This window comes from Nothobranchius furzeri, chromosome 3 (assembly GCF_043380555.1).
Source record: "Nothobranchius furzeri strain GRZ-AD chromosome 3, NfurGRZ-RIMD1, whole genome shotgun sequence".
In the NCBI taxonomy this organism is placed as follows: domain Eukaryota; kingdom Metazoa; phylum Chordata; class Actinopteri; order Cyprinodontiformes; family Nothobranchiidae; genus Nothobranchius; species Nothobranchius furzeri.
The window spans coordinates 59815922-59836817 of record NC_091743.1 but is presented as its reverse complement, the minus strand read 5'-3'; the positions used below and the strand labels follow the sequence as shown (position 1 = coordinate 59836817).

Here is a 20896-nt window from a genome sequence, read left to right as displayed (position 1 = left end):
ATCTATGGGGTATTGTGAAGCGGAGGATGCAATACGCTAGACCCAACAATGCAGAGGAGCTGAAGACGACTATCAGAGCAACCTGGGCTCTCATAACACCTGAGCAGTGCCACAGACTGATCGAGTCCATGCCACGCCGCATTACTGCAGTTATTGAGGCAAAAGGAGCCCCGACTAAGTACTGAGTGCTATACATGCACATTCTTTTCATGTTCATTCTTTTCAGTTGGCCAACATTAGAGAAACAAACATTTTTTCATTGGCCTTTAGAATATTCTAATTTTCTGAGATACCAGATTTGATGTTTTCATTGGTTGTCACCTATAAATATCAAAATTAAACATAATAAACATCGGAAATACATTGGTCTGTGTGCATTGCATGAATATAATGTACAAGTTTCACGTTTTGAATGGAATTACTGAAATATTTTCAACCTTTTGATGATATTCTAATTTACTGGCCAGCACCTGTAAATAGGCAAACAGTTATCTACCAATTTAAAAATCAAACACTCAAAATGCTAGTATTCTACTGATCTATTGTGTTGCTAGATTAATGGATCTGATGACCTGTAGTTAGTTACCTGCCCCACCAGGTTTTGTCACAACAGCAGTCTGTTTACTGTGATTGTCACCACCTAAAAATAAGGCAACTTGATCTGCTACACTTGCAAATCACTGCACAGGCTGATTCATCTTTCTTCAAACTGAGTTAAAAGGTGTTTCACAGAACAAAATGGTAGATGTCTGTCCTTTTTTCCTACTCTGTAATTTGCTTTTCTTTCTGTGTGTACTTCACACAACTCTCTGAAGTTGTCTACCTGGTCAGAGAAGGCAGGATAGAGTGGAAAGAGGGTTAATGGCAGAGCAGAAAGGCAAAGATAACAAGCTTATCACAGAGAAAATGAATGAAAGAACATTTTGGCTTGGAAATAAACTCAAAAAAGCTGCTCTTCACTTAAGTAAAGTCAGAGTTCTGAGATCAAAGTTGAAATTATGAGAAAAGAGTCAGAATTCTCTTTCTTTACTTTTTTTTTCTTTTGAGTGCCCCTAAATCTCTTCTGTATGTTCAGTTACCACCATAATTGTTGAGGAATTATTCCTGCCCAAATGTGAAAATCATCAGTTAACTACAGTAATCTCAGAATTCTGACTTTTTTCTCAGATTTCTGAGTTTGATAATCTTGAGAAAAAACATCAGAATTCAGAGATTAAAGTCAGAATTCTGAGAAAAAAGTCAGAATTCTGGAATTAAAGTCAGAATCCTGAGATCAAAGTCAGAATTTTTATTAAAAAAGTCAGAATTCTGAGAAAAAAATTTGAATTCTGAAATTAAAGTCAGATTTCTGAGTTCCAAGTAAGAATTCTGAGATCAAAGTCAGAATTATAGAATTAAAGTCAGAATTATGAGATTAAAGTCAGAATTTTGATTTAAAAAGTCAGAATTCTGAGAAAAATGTTAGAATTCTGAGATTAAAGTCAGATCTCTGAGATCAAAGTCATAACTTTAAGATTAAAGTCAGAATTCTGGAATTAAAGTCAGAATTCCAAGAAAATAAGTCAAAATTCTGGAATTAAAGTCAGAATCCTGATATCAAAGTCAGAATTCTGAGGAAAAAAGTCAGAATTCCGAGATTAAAGTCAGATTTTTGATTTCAGAATTCTGAGAAAAATGTTAGAATTCTAAAATTAAAGTCAGATTTCTGAGATCAAAGTCAGATTTCTGAGATCAAAGTCAGATTTCTGAGATCAAAGTCAGATTTCTGAGATCAAAGTCAGAATTCTGAGATCAAAGTAAGAATTCTGGAATTAAAGTCAGAATTCTGAGAAAATAAGTCAGAATTCTGGAATTAAAGTCAGAATTTTGATTAAAAAAGTCAGAATTATGAGAAAAATGTTGGAATTCTGAAATTAAAGTCAGATTTCTGAGATCAAAGTCAGAATTTTGAGATCAAAGTCAGAATTCTTAGAAAAAGAAAAAGAATGATGTCCAAATATCAAGAGTCCAAATCCAGCTGTGTAGGACTCTCCTCTGATCTGGCATTCTGCTAGTTCCAGGAATAAGCGCATTTGAGCTTGACATAAAATCAAAACACTTGCTGAGGTTTTACATAGCATCATGCTTGTGTCAGACCAAAAAAAGGTTGAATTGTTATGTAGTTTGCAATGTAGATACATTTTTGTTTGTACTGTTCAGCGTTATGGTTGGCTTTTCTAACCGTCTACAGCTGGTTAAACACTGAAAACTCATACAATATATACATAAAATAATATGTCAATTGACTTTATTAAGACGGGCATTTTGCATATTTATTTTAATTTAATCAGAAGATAGCTGTGTGCAGATACATTTAAAAATGATCAAAAATGAATGTAGATAAGGATCAATTTTTGCTTATTTGTTAGCATACCCAATTAATACAATTTAATGGAAAAGTCAGATTGTAGAAAGATGTGTGTGCATCAGTTGGGTGTTCATCAGTTTCCGACAAAGATCTGGTGATGCAGATAAAATAAAATTATAACATCTAGCATATAACAATTATAGTTGGAATGAGCAAAGATTCTGCTCAGATTTAGCTTTGAAATGTGTCTTTAAGGATCATAAGGAAGTAACTCTTTGCAGCTACAAATACACCCTGTCCATATAGAAGATGCACGGAGCTCTGATAAAGACATTTCAGTTTGTATGTATTTTTTCCCTGATTTCAGGATTTATCCAAAGACGTTATTCACAAAGAACCCTTCACCAAATATCAAATTTAGAAAATTTCAGGTGGTTAACTTGGTGTTTTTTCTGCAGCAGCAGTGAGCATAAAACATTTGATCCATTCTGTAAAGAGACACATACATGGTTCTTTTTGTAATGAGAGAACCAATTAAATTATTAAGGAAGTATATTTTTAATGTAAATACCCACATGCACAAACCAATAAATTCGTTTATTATTTATTAGAATTGATTAGTTTTTAGTGGTTTGGGCTTTTTTGTTGTTTTTGTTTGCTTTTCTGCAGATACTAAATAATAGAAAAAATAAAAGTTCATTCTTTTAATTTTAATGGCTAAGCATCAGTTGGATGTACAATTAATATGAAAATCCTATTTATATTGTCTGTTCTGGTGGTTAGGGATCAAACAGGAAATAAAGCAGAGCTGTGCTTGCACTTGAATTCTCATCATATATTAGCATGGTGTGAAATCCTGAAAATTCACTCACAGGGTACATGCAGATCACGGCGTGCAGGAACAAGTCAGCAAAACATCAGCTCCAGTCATACTGATGGACACGGCGTCCTCTGACTCCACCACGAGTATTAGTTATGGGTTGCTTTCTCATTTAAAGTGAAATGCGAACGGATCTTCATGACAGCCATTTCCTCTGGAAAAGAGTGTGGTTTAAAGTTAGAGTTAGGAAGACTGCACAACACTAACAGCTTTAGCAGAGGGCATGTTGGATGTGATTACATGTAAAGAAGAGATTTTATCAAATTCACTTAGAGCTGTCAGATCACATCGTTTTGCACACATTAAAGCTCATAAACTGAACTTTCTGTAGATCATACAAAACTCTGACAGCATTGCTGAAAAATATCATAACAGTTCGTTTTTGTCCCAATTTCCCTTGTCCCATTCAACCCGTATCTTTGGTGGCACCAGCTTCCAAGTTGACACACTTCAGTTCGCCCTTGATAAAACACATTGTAACACATACATAAACATGGCTATGCTGTATGTCAGCATATCTCTGTGTGTGTGTGTCACAGAGACAGAGAGGGCTGTCTGCTGGCCATTGGCACCATGCCTATCAGTTTGCAGTGATCAGTCTTGCCTGGCTGTCGTCTGTCCCTGCCAGCTGTCAAAGGGCTTGCTCTGGGCAAGCCCACTGATGAGAGGCTGCAGCCATTGCTCTAGAATCCATCCAGCACTATAATAGGTCACGATTGGCTGCACAGCGCTTGCCAATAGACTTGGACTGGAGGATGAGTAGAGAAGGGAATATAAAGCTAGAAAGAAGGAAAGGGCAGATGCGGCAGAAAAAGAAAGATGAAAAGATAGACACATCATGTATACACACAGTTTTATTTATGTCTCCCTTCAAATGGTGAGTAGTGGTTAAAGAGGACATATTATAACTTTTTTATAAGCTATAATGGTTCTTTGGTTGATACAAAATATGCTCGTGAAGTTTTTTTTTTTCCCTTTCTCACATAAGTTTATTTCAGCAGCAGCTATCACTTTAAGGAAACAAGCTAGAGCTGGCCATGTCCAATCCTGCTCAGGCTGCTGTAAGCTGAGAAGCTCCAATATCCAGGAGAGGTCTGGAATAGAGCCACTGATTGTCCAGTGTAGACAGGTTAGAGGCGGTTCTATTCTAATTCCTCGTTTGTGACATCACAAACAGGGACTTTTGAAACGACTTGTTTTAGGCACATAAATCCCAACAAAAAATGGACAGATTTTCTCATTGTTTGGAGTGTTTATAGATGCAGGAGAGACCCACATGGCAGCATGAAAAGGATACAAAAGGCGAGTTTTGCATTTAATTAAATATCTAAAATAATACAGTAGGAGGCGTGTTGATCACAAACACACATATTTACAAATCGCTTTCTTTGAAGTCAAATAAGAAGTGCAGAAGAGTTTAATTTCTTTCTCTTTTTAAACAACTGCCATTCAAAATAGCCAGAAGGGATGCCTTTCTTTTGGCTCTCTAAATGTATAGACGTTGAATCTTAAAACTTTATTTGAACTTCACGAACAGAAACAGAGGAGTTGACTCATCTGAACAGCTCAGATTGTATTTGAATGTTGTGCCAGTCAATTTAAGGTTATTATTATGTTTTTTTTCCTTCAAACATCTGGAATGTTACGAGACACCTGCTTGTGTCGTTTTCAAAGTTTAGACTAAATAGTTATAAAAAAGGGTAAAAAGCCTCAAGGGATTAAATCACTGTAGAAGTTTTGCCACAGGCGACAGTATGGAAACGCAATGAGAGGCAGGTCCATTTAAATTTTTATCGTCAGGAGACATGCCAAGCAGTTTTGTAGGGTCTCCTAATTATTGCAGCACAGCAGAAGATTTCGCTGCTAACAATCTGAGGTAATCAATTCAGATGGCACCTGAATTTTAACAGCTATGTTGTGTGTTTGTCCGTTCAACACTGTATTGGACCGTGAATTAACAGTAAGATACAACACTCCAACACTGACACATAATTCCCGAGCAGATGGTGGAGAAGTTTTCTAACCCCAGGGTTTTTTTGCTGGAGGCAATGCAGCAGGTAGATGGCCAGTGATGGGATGTTCCAAGTTTTGCAAACAGTCACAATGTTGGCATAAACTGGTTTTTCACTTGCAAGATCCAAATGGTGGATTTTGCATTTTACTGTCATGGTCAGTGTTCCCGAGCATCAGAGGAGCACAGCTCTGCCTCTGTGGGGAATGATAATATTGTTGTGTCTCACCAGGCAGTGCAGGTCAGTTGTTATTCTTCACAGTGGCAAGTGGTGGATTTTAAATGAGCAGCACAGGGCAAAAATCAGACCAGCCAGGTTGCATTCTGCCTCTTTGCTGTCTGAGAAAGTCTCCATATTAAGAGCATTCTAGAAAGCAGGTCTGCCAGCTGCAGCCAAACTCCACCTGTTAGTGAATGTAGGCAGTGGTATGTGTTTGCCAAGGCACCCTGTGCAGCACTGAAGTTGCTCTGCCTTGCCAGTGAGTTCAGAACACAAAGGGACGTTTCTGTGTGTGCTGTGAGAGAGTTGTCCTTGAATTTTGACAGAGTTGGCTCACTGAAGTTTGCAGTATATGGTCAGAGCAGACGTCTTTCTTTAAAAGCTTTAAGAGAGGCTCATCATCAATTACCTGATCCTAATTGTGGACATTTATGCACCCTTGATGATAGTAAATGGTAAATGGCCATGATTATAGGCTTACATTATTGCACCATTAAGTGAACTTCATCTGGTAAGAACAAGGTCTCATTTAGGCTTAGAAACCGTAAACAAATTAAATTTAATAATCATGATTAAGTTCTCATGTTGTGTTTGCTGGTAGAAAGCCTGATTATCTAAGGAACACGTGAAAGATCCAGTTGAAAATAAGCTCTAATCACATCACTGTGATAAGATCTTGACCCAAATTAAAAATTGAAATGCAAGACTCCCTCTAATTTTGACATTACAATTCTGTTTTCTAGCCTCAAATGTGTACTAAACAAGTTAATTAGTGAACTTGATTTGTCTCCACATTAAAGATTTAATTATTACAAGTGATGTCAGGCATCAATTTTTCTGCAAAACCAGTCTCTTATAAATAGTCAATTTTGCAAATGCAAGGCATATGGGTATCAAAGATGCAGGTTTATTATTAATTAATGTTTTGCTCATTGCATTATTTAAGAACAATTAAAGGGGACAAGTCATGAAAAACTCTCATTTAGAAAAAAAAAATGCTACAATTTTGGTCTCTACTGCCTCTATAAATACTGCAAACATGAACGTTACACCCCAGCCCGGCTAGGAGGTCCAGGAAGGAGGAACATAGATAAGATGGGACTACTGGAATAAATGAAGAGGAGGGTGTGGCCACTTCCTAACAAAAGTATTTATTTAACAGAAAGAGTCCCTCATCAAAAGGAGGTTGGTGCATGAAACACTGTAAAGTAACATAGCAGAAGATTTCAAGAATTTAACTTAAGGAGGTTGTTAAAAAACACAACATATCTAGAACCGGTGAGTAAGGCAACCAGTGAAGTGATCACAGAATGATCACTACAATAAAGTGAAGATCAGCAAGCTGTACCGACACTAACAGATTTAACTAAAACCAACAGCAAGCCATAAGATCTCAAAGTTTACCACAAGGAAGTCTAAAAGGATCACAGTCCCAAAAGTCTCATCAAGTCTCTTGAGGCAAAGCTGTCCAGCAGCAGTGGAGGACAACAGACTAAATCTGAGTCCCTCTCAACAGGTGACAAACACCTGTTTTTAAAGACTGGACCGTCGCAGCCTAATAGGTTCCAGCTGGGAATCTGGCAGGAAGCTTCTTGCTAGAGGGTCGCTCTCCTTGGTGCTGATCCTCCAGTGGGCTTCTGGACTTCTCATGTGGGGTCCACAACTCACAGGGCTCATAACATCTACCCCGTAAAAAAAGCAAAGAACATCAATAAAATGAAGAAAGGTGATGCTAACTGATTCAAGACAAATAATAATAATAATAATAATAATAATAATAATAATAATCTGGCTTAAGGGTGACAGACAAGTGGAATCCCTCTAACTGCCTAACCAATACCTATCTAACTCAAATCTAGTCTTCATGTGGTTGTTGGTGGGTTGATTAAACTTGAAATCAGCAAAATAGTGAGGTAGCCCATTTCAAAAGCCTGCCCCATTGTTACATGGGGAGGCCCCGAGATGGCTACCCAAAGATAGACAACACTTGCCCCCGTTCGTCACAACACTATATCAAAAAATAATAATAAAACCCAGGAAAATCCCTAAGGGGATAATCCTCTATGACCTATAAGGGTCCCACTTCATACCAGACCTACAGAATATTTTAGAAAAAAACATTACATTTTCAGCTGCCTTGTTGTGCTGTTTTTGTATTTGTGCTGAAAACTGACCATCTGCTTTCTGTCAGTGTTTGGCTTTAAAACTGATAGGCCTAAAACCAGCCATTATAAAAAATCCTAATTCATCACAATTAGGGAAATTAGCACAGAACCAAATCTCACCTTTCAACACTGGATATGTAGCGGCTCTACTCCCAGCCTCGCACACATATTGAAGCTCCCTGAGCTGGGGTGGGCGTGGCTGTCATCAATGACAGAAATGGCTCATTCTGGAAAGTACTGAAAATGCAATGTAAAGTTGCTGAAATTGCGGTGTGAGACAGGATTTGTGCAAAGAACTTCATAAAATGATTTAATGAACATGTATAGACCATAGACATAACTAAAATAAATGATAAAATGTCTGCTCTTTAATGGAATTCTTAGCTTTCATATTTGCTCTGGGCATCACGACTAGGGGTCATTTAACCCTACAACATAGACATGAATTTCTAATAAATGCATTCATTTGCTTTCAGAAATTTTATCTTAGTCTTTTTTTATTGTAAATCACAACAGCCATCTAAATGTCCTGATATCCTGCTGCTCGTGGGCACCGGGGTGAAAAATCTCTATAAGATTAAACTGCAGAAGCTTGTGTGTAGTATTAAAAGAGAATGCAAGAGCGGTACAAATCAATTTTTGTTCAATGTCCATTTCCCTTTTAGTCTTTGCCTTAGAAGCTTCATTCCCCACAAGGGTCACGAGTGTGTGAGCAAAGGACACAAAACCTTTAGGATTATGTTTGTCCTGTTTCCTTTTATCTGGGGATCCTCTAGAGGGTAAAGCTTTCTACTCTGTTGGACGTCCTTATAATCTTTCACTTATAATCTGAAAATAGTAAGGCTCGAATTTTTTCTAATAAACTAAATCAAATAATAAATTGCATGGGCTTCTCCAGGGACGTATTTTTCTTGTATTATGGCAAAAAATCCAGTTTCTGTTTATATGATAATGACTAATTAAATGATCAATTAGTGAATCTATATTTTTTACTTCCTAATATTTTTATATGTTTAAATATATTTAGCTGGCTGCACAGTGGCACAGTGGTTAGAGCTGTCGCCTTGCAGCAAGAAGGTCCTGGGTTCACTTCCCAGCCTGGGATCTTTCTGCATGGAGTTTGCATGTTCTTCCTGTGCATGTATGGGTTCTCTCCGGGTACTCCGGCTTCTTCCCACAGTTCAAAAACATGACTGTTAGGTTAATTGGTCGGTCCAAATTGTCCTTAGGTGTGAGTGTGTGTGTGTGTGTGTGTGTGTGTGTGATTGCTTGTCCTGTGTGTCTCTGTGTTGCCATGCGATGGACTGGCTCTCTGTCCAGGGTGTACCGCGCCTGATTGCCCATTGACCGCTGGAGATAGGCACCAGCCCCCCGTGACCCTACGTGGACAAAGCGGGTTCAGAAAATGGATATATTTAGCTGCCAGAAGATTATTTTCATAGACCTTTTTGTTGCTCTGTTTTCCAGTGATTTTCCATTGACCAACCCTACTAGTTCAACATCTCTAGCTTTGCCTATTTTCAAACCACCTTCCCATGGACTAAAGTGTCAACATGTGTTTGGTCCCTGCAGTCAGAAGACTGCAGCACTGAGTGAAGAGATCTGAACTGCTTAAGTTTCTCCTGAAGTGTTTGCTCTGAGGATTGGACACCCTGAGAGCAATTGGTTTCCAATACCACGGACATTGCCTTGACCAGCTGGCTGAGAAGGAATTATTTCCGGAAGCTCCAAGCTTACTAGCAGGGCAGAAGGAAAGTGAGATTAGAAGTCGTCTTCCTGCCTGTGGAAATACCATAGGTTAAACCACCTGCTGGCCTGAGGAGGTTTTCTTTAGCTTGTGTTACAATCTTCCGTTTTTGACGCAGCGAAGCCTGAGACATACTAAATGTTATTGTTTCTTCTCTTTTTGTCATTTCCCTTTTGTGCTCAACCTTTCAAAGAGACCATTAATCACAGCCAGGCACAAAACAACAGTCTGTGTGGTCCCCTCGTTTAGTCCGGGACTTATGTTGTTTTTGTTTTCTTTCTTTCTTTCTTTCTTTCTTTCTTTCTTTCTTTCTTTCTTTCTTTCTCATTTTGACTTGGTCTTTCTTCTTTAGCCACTTTTCTATACACTATCTTTCTCCTCCCTGCCAGCCCCCTATGCCTATCTAACCTCTGTGCATGATTAACAACAGCAACCCCTTTGTTCTCTCTCTGTTTGTCTGAAGTATTAAGGGGGTGTTGCCTCATTGGATTGAATTAATTGATTAATACTTTTATCCAATGCGTGTTTCATCATCCATTTAATCAGCTGGCTGAGGTTGTGGCCACTTTATCAGCAGGACACAAGGCAGGCAGATGCCATTGGTTCTGTACGGGATGAACAATTACCTCTGTGGTTCTCATTCTTGAACATTTCCCTCTAATTTGCCATCACTCTGTAGCTTAAGCCACTATTTTTGAACTATTGTTAAATAGTAAATTCAGAAACTGAATTTACTCCTGATATTCTCAACCTTACGAGCATCTTATGGGGTTTATTGGTCAGGAACACAGTGAGGAATTGTTTCTCTTTTTATATTTTAGTAGAACATTTTGCACACAGCAATCCACCATAGTAATATAATGCTTAGCAGGTTCCTAATCTGCCACCAATAACATATTTACGTCTCTTTATAGTTGAAGACCCTCTAAAAATGTCTGGTACTGGGAGCATTAGCAACAGAACCCCTGGACATTTTCAATTTACAGAATGGATCACTGCGGACTATGGCTCATTCTCAGAGATGTTGTCAGATCCATTGAACTTGGTTTCCAAGGAATTTTGTGGCTGGAAAAACGCATCAGTAATTTTAGCTCAAGCTGAATCGCTGTGCTACAACTGCTGGTCACTAGATAAAAACACATATTTGCACCAAAATATTTGAGGTTTTGGATGGGATCACCATGACCTTATGCTGCAGGTTTAAAATATAAGGGCACATGTGAAATGTAGTGTAACATGTAGACAGCCTTGCAACTGGTCGCCAACATCTCCTAAAGTTGTGTCACCATGTTTTGCCCTTGGGATCCACAAAAGTCTGTTTTGAGAGAACTCATAACGAAAATACGATGAAGCCCTGCAACACATGCAAGGAAACTGAGGACCGTTACAAATGGTTTGACATTTCACACATTACCTATCAACTTCCAATGGCTATGTGGCCCTAACAGGTGCAGTGCAGTAAGAAGCTGGCTTTTATGTTTTTGATTCAGTTCAAGTGTCTAATATCTGTCTGCAAGGTGTGTTGGAAGGTCTCCCAGAGGAACACTGTTTCATTTCAATGAAAGCCCGTTTCTGTAAACACTCAATTCTGCTCAGGGTTGGGGGGGGGGGATTTCTACCCCACAGTCCAATGGACAAACGGCTACGCACATTCCTACAATATGTAGTGCTTCTGTCAAAAAAAATATACTGTCTACTAAAAAGCAACTTATTTAGAATGTGATGACTAGATTTTATCCACATATTGGAAGTAACAACTTAATAACCTGCCCTTGTCTGTCTTTAAAGATGACTACTGCATGACTTCTTCTCTTGTCTCTTCTGTCTTACAGGTCCTTTGACTCACTGATGGAGCTGTCATTATGGATAAAATAATTACATAGAACCTTTTGAAAAATGAGGTCTTCAACCAGTGCATTGATCTGAAGGTCAAAACCATGAAAGATCAAACATAATCACCAACGGTAAAATCAGCTGGCCTTTTCTCAGTTCAAGGTTTCTTCTTCAGAAAAGCAGATTGTTCTCCTAAAGGAAATGGACTGTGAACGTTTTTTACTTATTTTTTATTTTATTTTTTTTGTCATTTTGCAACTGCTTAGTCTCAAACCACATCACTCTACTCCCTGAAAGCGAAGTGGACTAAAAGAGATTTAGAAGGAAACCGGCCTGGGTGCATATCTGCAGAATCAAAAATGAAGAAAGTGTGCCAGTATCAGCTTTGAAGGCATGTTCCTCCATTCCCTCGTGCCTTTGTTTCCACATAATTTCCCTTCTGACCAGTGAGACAATCTAGTCAAATCTGATGTTTTTGTTACCTGCGAACCTGAAAAAGGTATTTCCCAATCAGTTTGTTTCACTACTGCAGGTCATACTTTGAAGAATCGTAAGAAACTCTCCACAGGGGAGCAGATACTAAGAAAAATCAGAATGACCGACCATGTTGCAATACAAGCAGCTTCTCCCTGGGTGATACAAATCCATTATGCGCCATGACCTGCCCTGTATTCAGCAGATAACTTCAGATTGATTTGTGATCCCATGGATTAACTTTCAAGTTCATTCAAAGATAGCTTTTAAGTTTGCCCCGGTGGAGCTGTATTTGACCCAGAACTACAAGTGAAAAACTATGCCTGCACACGTCATTGATACTTAGAGTTCATGTAGACATCAGCAAGCTCATTTTTTTATTTTTATTTTTTTATTTTTTTCACCGCTATGGTTCCTTTTTGGATATCGGGACCTCAGACACTGTTGGCAGTACTGGGTCTTCTTTGCTGCTGTAGTTCTGAAGCATCAAGGACTAGTGGAACGGTCCCAGGAGGGATCAAACAGGAAGGAGCATCATCACTTGAACGAGTAAAGAGAGGATGGGTATGGAACCAGTTCTTTGTGGTGGAGGAGTACACGGGCACAGAGCCACTATACGTAGGAAAGGTAAGACCTTAATTTCATTATATCATTTAACATTACATGATTATTGTGTATTTTGGATGTATGTAAGTGCATTTTTTCTGGGTTTGGTGCACTTTTAAAATTCAAGTTGTGTTGTTTTAACTGCAAAAACAAATTACTACAGATAAATGTGTGAATTTTAGGATTAATTTATATATATATAGGTAGGATGTTAAGCCCACGTTTTCTGGATGATGCTATTGAGCCTGGGAATGATGTCGGGGCGAGTCTGTCCCAGCAGTGTATCAGTTATTCCTGCTGCTTTTTGGTGAACTACTAGGTAAAAGAAATGAGGTTGGAGCAGCGATGTTCAAGTCTATCACAGTTGCTTAACTTAAACTCAAACTAACAAGTCGTTGCCCTCATAGTAACCCTCTATAGCTGTGAATGTGGTTCTTTGAGTAGGTACTTAGCCCTTTAACTTCAAACACTACTCAAGGATTTCTTAAACAGAAAAGATCTAAAACGTAAATTCACCGTTTATAAGAAAGTATATTGAAAGTATTTTGGTCCGTCAACAGTTTTGGTTGTACTTTTGTGATTTCCAGAAATGCAACATAATACATTTACTTTAACAACAGTTTATTTATTTATTTATTTTTGTTTTGTGTTTTCTAATGCAAAATTTGGACTTCCTGCCTAAAATTGGCTCACTCCTCCTGCTTCATGTATTTTGCATGAGTCAACAATAAATGCACATAATTGTCTTTATTTAGCACCGTTTGTTGCTATAGTCAAATACAGATTTGTGGATGTAAAAGGCAATAAGCACCAAGGGATACGATCTAATCAGACCACATTATTTCACCGTGCCAGTGGTGCCCTTCTCAATTGCTGAGGACATTTCCATGAGTCCAGAAAATAAACATTGAACTGTATTTTATAAATCCAGTCAGAAGTAATGAATCTAAGTCAAATCTAATCAGTTTTCAATCATTTTAACCTCGTGCATACTGTACATTTGGGGACATTTTCCCTAGTTTTTTTTTTCTTATTTTTCACATCCTATTAATAATCTGCTACAAAAATGAGCCTCAGTGAGCTGATGAGAGTGGACAGTGTGTGCAATTGAAGTGCTATACATGGGACGTGATATGAAAAGACAGAACATAAGGGCAGCCAGATTGAAACACATGCTCACACACACACACACACACACACACACACACACACACACACACACACACACACACATTTCAATCATACAATCTCCTTGTTCCTAATCATTTAGGCATGGCAGCTGACCAGCTGATATTGCTCCTGCATGTACTGATCTTTACCTTTTTGCAAGTGAAGGGGGGGGGGGGGGGGGGGGGGGCTCGCAGGGCTTGGTGCTTCAAAATAATTATCCTTTGAAGATCACTTGTCTGCTTTTTTGTTACTGTGATGCATTCCTGCTGGGAACACCAAAGCATGGCCAACAGGCAGGACCAACAGAACTGAAATGAGTGGTTAACATGAGAAAGAATGTAGAAAATGGAAAATGCAGAATAAAAAAAAAATCATAATAAAGTCTGATTTGTTGTTCATTACAGACCAGTGTGCCAGGGAAGGCAGCAAACTGATACAACATTTCTGAAAAGCACTTGAGGGACTGTCACAGCAGGGAAGACTGGAGTTTATTCATAAAATTATCACACTTCATGTGACTAAGGCAGTGGCTAGAGCCACCACTGCTAATAGTGCTCTGTGTGAAGTCATTGTGAGACATTTTCTCTCACACACGCATGGATTCTGAACAGTGTTAATTAAAGCTGCATGGGTACATGTTTTATTTTGATTTTTTTCTTAATATTAACATTAATATTAAGTAGGGGTTAACACTTTATATAAAAGTTAATCAATGTTTAATAATGCAAGTAACGTTAATAAAGGGACTCTTATTGTAAAGTCTTACTGAATACCTATTGATTTGCTTGCCAATGCAACAAAAACAACAAAGTTCAGGTTGTCTTGCACAGTTTTAGGTACTTTTCACACAATTTGATTTGTGTTTGCATACATCTTATTTTCTGTCTCAGCTTGAACAGAAGAGTGTTTGTACAATAAATGCTCAAGTTGCTTCTTTGTCTCATTTTGACTATCTAAGCCAAATGAAACAGATGGACTCATATCTTTTGTTGACTGGACGTGTCTGTCTTTGTAAAGAGTAGCAGCTTGATTTATGGTGGATGTATTCATGATGTGATTTTGGCTGTTCCAGGTTTGGCTACAAAATAAGTTTCACTGGTGTTTAAAATGCAATGCTGCAATTAGATCCTTCTGATGTGAGAGGACTTCATGTAAGAAGAACACAGCAATAAAATATTGGATGACATAATGTTGAGTATTGTTAAAAATCCTTTGATTAGTAATTAGTAAGTGGAAGATAATGTCTGTGCTCCTTTTGTCACATTCAAAAGACATCAGTGGATTTTTGGGAGGTAGTGTATCTTGTATGTTTAACGATAATGCCTTTCAGAAAATGAACATCATAGAACATCAGCAGTCAGCATGTGGTGGTAGTGTGATGGTCTGGGACAGCTTTTGCTCTGTCAGAAGGCTAAACCATGACAGAACTGTTGCACGATGATGCAGCAGTCACATTTGATTTAGAGAAAAGGGCACATTTTTCTCTTTGTGTTTGATGCGGCCCAAAAGCCATTGCTGAAGGTCAGTTGAAACTCAAATAACTGTGATAGAACATGTCTTCTGTTATAGAGGAGCCAGTGTAGAGCAAACAGACTTAATGAAGCCAGTTGCCCTTGATTGAATCCACATAATGCAGTTTGTCAGGAGGCTGAAGTCGACCAAACTGCCAAGTAAACCTGACGCCTGCACTAAATTTGTACCATGTGCCGCATACCTCAAGGATTTTGGATTTTTGTTTCACCTTTGAGCTCAATAATGAAAGTGTGATGAAAGTGAGGAGAAAATGCTTGTAATTCAGTTCTTTAAATCTCTGTGTGTCCTGTAGTCAGCCACAGGCAAGTACATTAGTACCATGGAGAACATTAATGAAGGCTGGTGTAAAGACATCAGTGCAAGGAGCCACACAGATCGGCTCAACGTCTCTCTACTCTCAAAGTACTGTTCTACTTACTCTATATACTTATATTACTATACTAAATTAATTGAACAAGTGAAGTGGTTCTTATGAAGTTGAAATGACAAAATGATTCCCTCAAACATAACCAAACATTCTGCTCTTAGCGAGGGGAGGCGGTTTGCTTCTAAATCAAATAACCAATCATAAAAGAGCCCTTCTAGCCATTCAGAGGCGAGATAGGTGGAACCTTCCATCCAACACAACTGACACATCAGACTGTTCTGTGATTATTTCACTGTAGAATTCTTACAATCTGCACCTTTAAAGGAAACCTTGTTACTAAACATGTTTCTATTTTTCATTCATGTTTTTGCAATATCATGACTCTTGACTCTGTTTCCCATGCTTAAGCTATCAGATATGTTTGATCTGATTTTTTAAATTTGTATCCTGACTGTTTTCTCCGCCTGTGCTATTGCAACCATTTATTTAACCTTGGCCTTTGTCTCTGTCTCCTGTAGTCTGTACCCCTCCTCTTCATAGCTGTCTCCTACTGGAATGTCTCTGATACAGTCACCTTGTTAACACTTTAAAGCTGTTAAGATCAGAGAGCTTGACAAGCGGCAGTAAAATGTGGCAAGCATTCTCCTGATTAGATAGACTTTAAAGAGCAAGTCACCCCCAAATAAACTTTTTTTTTGCTGATAAACTAAATAAACGAGTGTCTAATCGTGCTGCAGACACGTGTCGTCAATAATTTGGCACTTCAGTGCATCCTAGTTAAAATTTAAGTATTCTGCCTAAAACTGGCAGTGTTGTGCCGTTGTCAGGTAAAAACTCTGCACTGTATTCTAATTTAAATCTGCCACCGCTATTGGCTAAGAGGTATGCTATGATGTTAGATGGTACATTATGATGTCACAATGTCTTGAGTGTGTGTATTTGTTAGAGGCTCCGCCCTCTCGGTCTGCTAGGCAACAGCATTTGTTGCATTTTTCAAACAGGAAGTGGGAGTTACGTAAGAATCTGGCAGGGGTTGACTTGCTCTTTAATATAAAACAGCCAATTTGCCACCACTTTGATACCCACACTAAATAAAAGAATCGATGCACCCCTCTGCAAACGTCAAACCTAAAACAAAGCGACTATTCTGTTCTGTTCTTTGAAATGTAATCTAATGTATTTGTTTTAACAGACCGTTAACTGCTACTAACATTCCCTTCGACTGCTGTTTGCTTTGACACACTGAATAAACCACCATTAGATATCTGACTTTCAAAAATAAACCTTCTTTTATTCCCCGTGAGTCATGTGTCATCATCTTCCCCTTTTGTGACAGCTGATAGACACTTTGTTATGACCCAGAGGTGATTCTGACAGGGCATCAACAACCTCCCTCTTCTGAGTCACTTGCAGCCCTCTACTGTGGACCTTAAAGCTAGAATCTTGCTCAGCTGTACCTGTTAGTGACAAAGAGTGAATGGTGTTCGTTAGGGAGGATCCTAAAGTTCTTAAATTTGTGATCATTTTTAATTTTGCAGAATGAGTCGCAGGGCCTCACTGGCATATCTTTCAAAGTGGTCGCAAAGTCACAAACCCTTCGCAATTTAGCTCCAATGAGCCTTGCAGAAAAGTGAAACAAGGAGGGAAATTGTGTAGTGACTGACACAAATAGCAACGAGTGTGAAATGTTGATAATGAGAACAGGTGAAACTAAAATGAGGATATCCTTTTAAGAAATAAAAACAACATTAAATATGGCCAGAATTCTTTGCGTAATGTATGGCTCTCAATAATTATTTTTGGAGAAATGTTAAAGGCTCTGAGATTGTAATGTGTTCAAAGCCTATTATAACTCTGTACTTTACATTTTCAGTCAGTATTTGCCTCTAAAGTGGATCCACAAACAGCATTATTAGGAATACAGCATGTTCCAAGCAAATGGATTAAATTTTCCACCTCCACGTTTGTTATTAAAAACTTTTCCATTTTATCAGCTGTTTTCAACACAAAATTGTAGATTTGCTGCAGCCTAACCCGATTCTGTGATATGAAACAATGAGCTCAGTATGTCCCAAATGCTCATAGTGGTGTTAGCGCAGATCCCTCAATGGAAGAATTGTGCTGCTGGAAACATCCCCCGAGTCTCTGCAGGCAATCCGATACTTTTCCCTGCTGTTAAAATGAGTCACTTAAAACAGCTTGTGTTACCCTAATGGCTGAACCAATATCTCTTCCATATCAGTAATATCAATAATTAACATTTATCATGACTTTTCCATAAAAGACAACTTGTTCTAGTTCCTGTTTTAACCACCACTGATTGTGTTTCACACTTGAACTATTGATTCAGGGATTTTTTCCCCCCACATGTCACTTATTATATTTCCTTTTACAATACGTTGATATTTCAAATACCATGTACAAATAGGAATTATATAATTTAAATATTACCGTGTTCTATTGTAGTGTAACTTAAAGGTGTGGTTCACTGAAAAAAACATTTAGTTTTGATTATTTCCGATTATAATCGGTCACTCTGTCAGCTTTTCATGCAGGCAGAAGATGAAAATAGTCTCCTACACCTATCTTCTGCATTAGCTTCTGATAGAAGATAGATTATGAAAGTCTAGGATTTGAAAATCCTAACAGATCTACATCATGCTGTCACTTAATATGCGTGGACTCGCCCATCTTGAATCAAGATGGGGAAGACTGTTGTTGTTCTAACGTCCAGGAATCAGCAGACAACATCCCGACTATTAACAGCTAACCGTTAGCATTAGTAATGCCACCCCTACAGTCGTGTGTTATTTATGGAACTAAAACATCAACATTATATGTCAGTGGTAGAGTTGCGCTGCTGTTGTCTAATCTGATATGAGATGTCCAAATATCAGGAAAAACGACTTCAAATCATGCTGTCTGCTGCCATCCTCTACCACCGAAGACTTGCTTGTGCCGATCCAAGCATTTCTGGGCTTTTCTGCCCTGAGTACAGCTTGCAAGGCATTCATTTCTGTCAGAGACCACTGCAAATGTATTCATTAACCTTTAATAATGAAGATAATGCTGCTTGTCACCACTTCATATTTTTTATGGAAATGGCACACGTTTCTCGCATAGCAAGGGACATATTTTACCTCTTAATAAAAAATAAATAAACACTGTTAAGCTTTTTGTATGTTTTTCATCCTCAAATCGCCCCAGTGAAGATAGACAGACAGAAAGATGTGTTTAGCTAGCCTGAGGGGAAAGAAAAAGCTTCATGCCAGCTGAAGTAAAAACTCAGCATGTATTTACCTATTTCCAAGTGTGTGTGTGTGTGTGTGTGTGTGTGTGTGTGTGTGTGTGTGTGTGTGTGTGTGTGTGTGTGTGTGTGTGTGTGTGTGTGTGCATGCACGCATGCATTCATGAGTGCACACCATGTGTTTGGCTTTGTGCACATGGGGGTAAAAGGTTATATGTTCTCTGCAAGTATTTGTCCAACTAAATGAGTACATAGTGACAACATGCACATCCCTGTCATCATCACATGACAACATCCCTCAAGCACAAACTTATGCGCAAATTTTTATGTAGAAAATAAATAAACAACAAAACAAACAAAAGGCAATGGTATCTGTTGGAAATGCACAAAAGCAAGCTCACTTTCATTTGTTGAACCAATCAAAGTTTATTTTTTTCATTGCAAGTGAAATATTGATACCTCAAAGTACTCAGCAGTCGGCTTTCCCTTACTGCGCTTGTATTTGTCTTCTGGATGATTCACAATGGTGCGGAAAGGCAAATACAGTCAGACAAAAGGGATGGGGGAGAAAAAGGATGAGGGAAGCAATATCAGGGTACAGGCTTGCCTTATTTTGCAATTTTACGACAAATACTTAATGAAAATCCCTGCAAGGGCAATAGAGGCCGATATTTAATTATGCCTTTATAAAATATTAACCAGGGAGGACAGGGCGATTTCCCCTCTCGCAGGGTCTCTTCCGTGGATTGAACCACAGTTTCACAGCATAGACAGCTTTAAATTATGATTACAGACAGAATGTAAGTGAGAGTGAGAGGAAGAGCTAGTCTATAGTACTCAGTAAAAGCCAAAGGGGAGGCTGAGATGGGGGACTAATGCTGCTCCCATCACTACCTCTGGAATGTCTTCAAATTGCATCAGGAGGAACTATTGCCCTGATTTATAAGGGTTCAGATAGGTTCACTTTGCAGCCCCAGCACCCTTCTGTCTTTTCCTTTAACAATCTTTAAAATGACTTTGATCCCCTAATTTGAGCATTACATCCTGTGAAGGGCACGCTGTCCAGAAAAGGTGTAAATCACCACTAGAACCATGGTGTCTTCTTTTAACACAGAGATGATGATGGCTAGTTTATAGAGCACTGGGGACCGGCCTTAAAAACGCATACGGAGGTGAATATGAAGTAATAAAGAAGAGAAAAACACCCTGTTGGATCTATTTCTGCTACAGTTGATTCCTTTCGTGAGATGTCACATGCAAAATATATTATTGATTTTGATGACGGAAACCAAAAGAGAAAACCAGAAGTAAAGTGTGGGATTCTACTGAAACTCTTGACTGTTTGAATTCAATGCAGTTCAATTTAGTTTGTTTACATAGCACCAAGTCATGATGAGTCGTCTGAAAGCAATTCACACAGTAAACATTCCAATACAGTCCAGTTCATTAAGCCAGTCATTAAAACATTTCTTATATAAGGTACCCAGCAGATTGCATCAAGTCACCAACAGGCTATAGTGTCTTTAGAGCAGTCCCCATTCTAAGCAAACATGTAGCAACAGCGGAGAGGAAGACTAATTTTTAACAGAAATAAACCTACACAGGATCCTGGCTCAGTATAAGGAGCCATCCACCACGACTCACGGAGGATTGAGAAGGCAGACCAGCTGAGTGTGAAGCAGGGAGGCACTGGGTCCTGCTTTTTGATAGTTTTTGGTACAGTGGGGCAAAAATGTATTTAGTCAGCAACCGATTGTGCAAGTTTTCCCACTCAAAATGATGACAGAGGTCAGTAATTTTCATCATAGGTACACTTCAACTGTGAGAGACAGAATGTGAAAAAAAAATCCATGAATTCACATGGCAGGATTTTTAAAGAATTTATTTGTAAATCAGGGTGGAAAATAAGTATTTGGTCACTTCAAACAAGGAAAATCTCTGGCTCTCACAGACCTGTAACATCTTCTTCAAGAAGCGTTTCTGTCCTCCACTCGTTACCTGTATTAATGGCACCTGTTTGAACTCATTATCTGTATAAAAGACACCTGTCCACAGCCTCAAACAGTCAGACTCCAAACTCCACTATGGCCAAGACCAAAGAGCTTTCGAAGGACACCAGGAAAAGAATTGTAGACCTGCACAAGACTGGGAAGAGTGAATCTGCAATAGGCAAGCAACTTGGTGTGACAAAATCAACTGTGGGAGCAATTATCAGAAAATGGAAGACATACAAGACCACTGATAATCTCCCTCGATCTGGGGCTCCACGCAAGATCTCATCCTGTGGGGTCAAAAT

The 20896-nt window shown here is 38.6% G+C and overlaps 1 protein-coding gene across 2 annotated transcripts in view; it reads left to right on the top strand.

Annotated features, from left to right (window-relative positions):
* Positions 1-20896, top strand: part of LOC107385374 (cadherin-22) — a 298526-nt gene that overhangs the window by 146657 nt on the left and 130973 nt on the right. For both annotated transcript variants that reach the window (XM_054751944.2, XM_015959211.3), the window contains one exon: positions 11203-12304. In XM_054751944.2, coding sequence (XP_054607919.2) covers positions 12086-12304 — 219 coding nt within the window. In that variant the 5' untranslated portion in view covers positions 11203-12085. The remainder of the gene's footprint in view (positions 1-11202; positions 12305-20896) is intronic.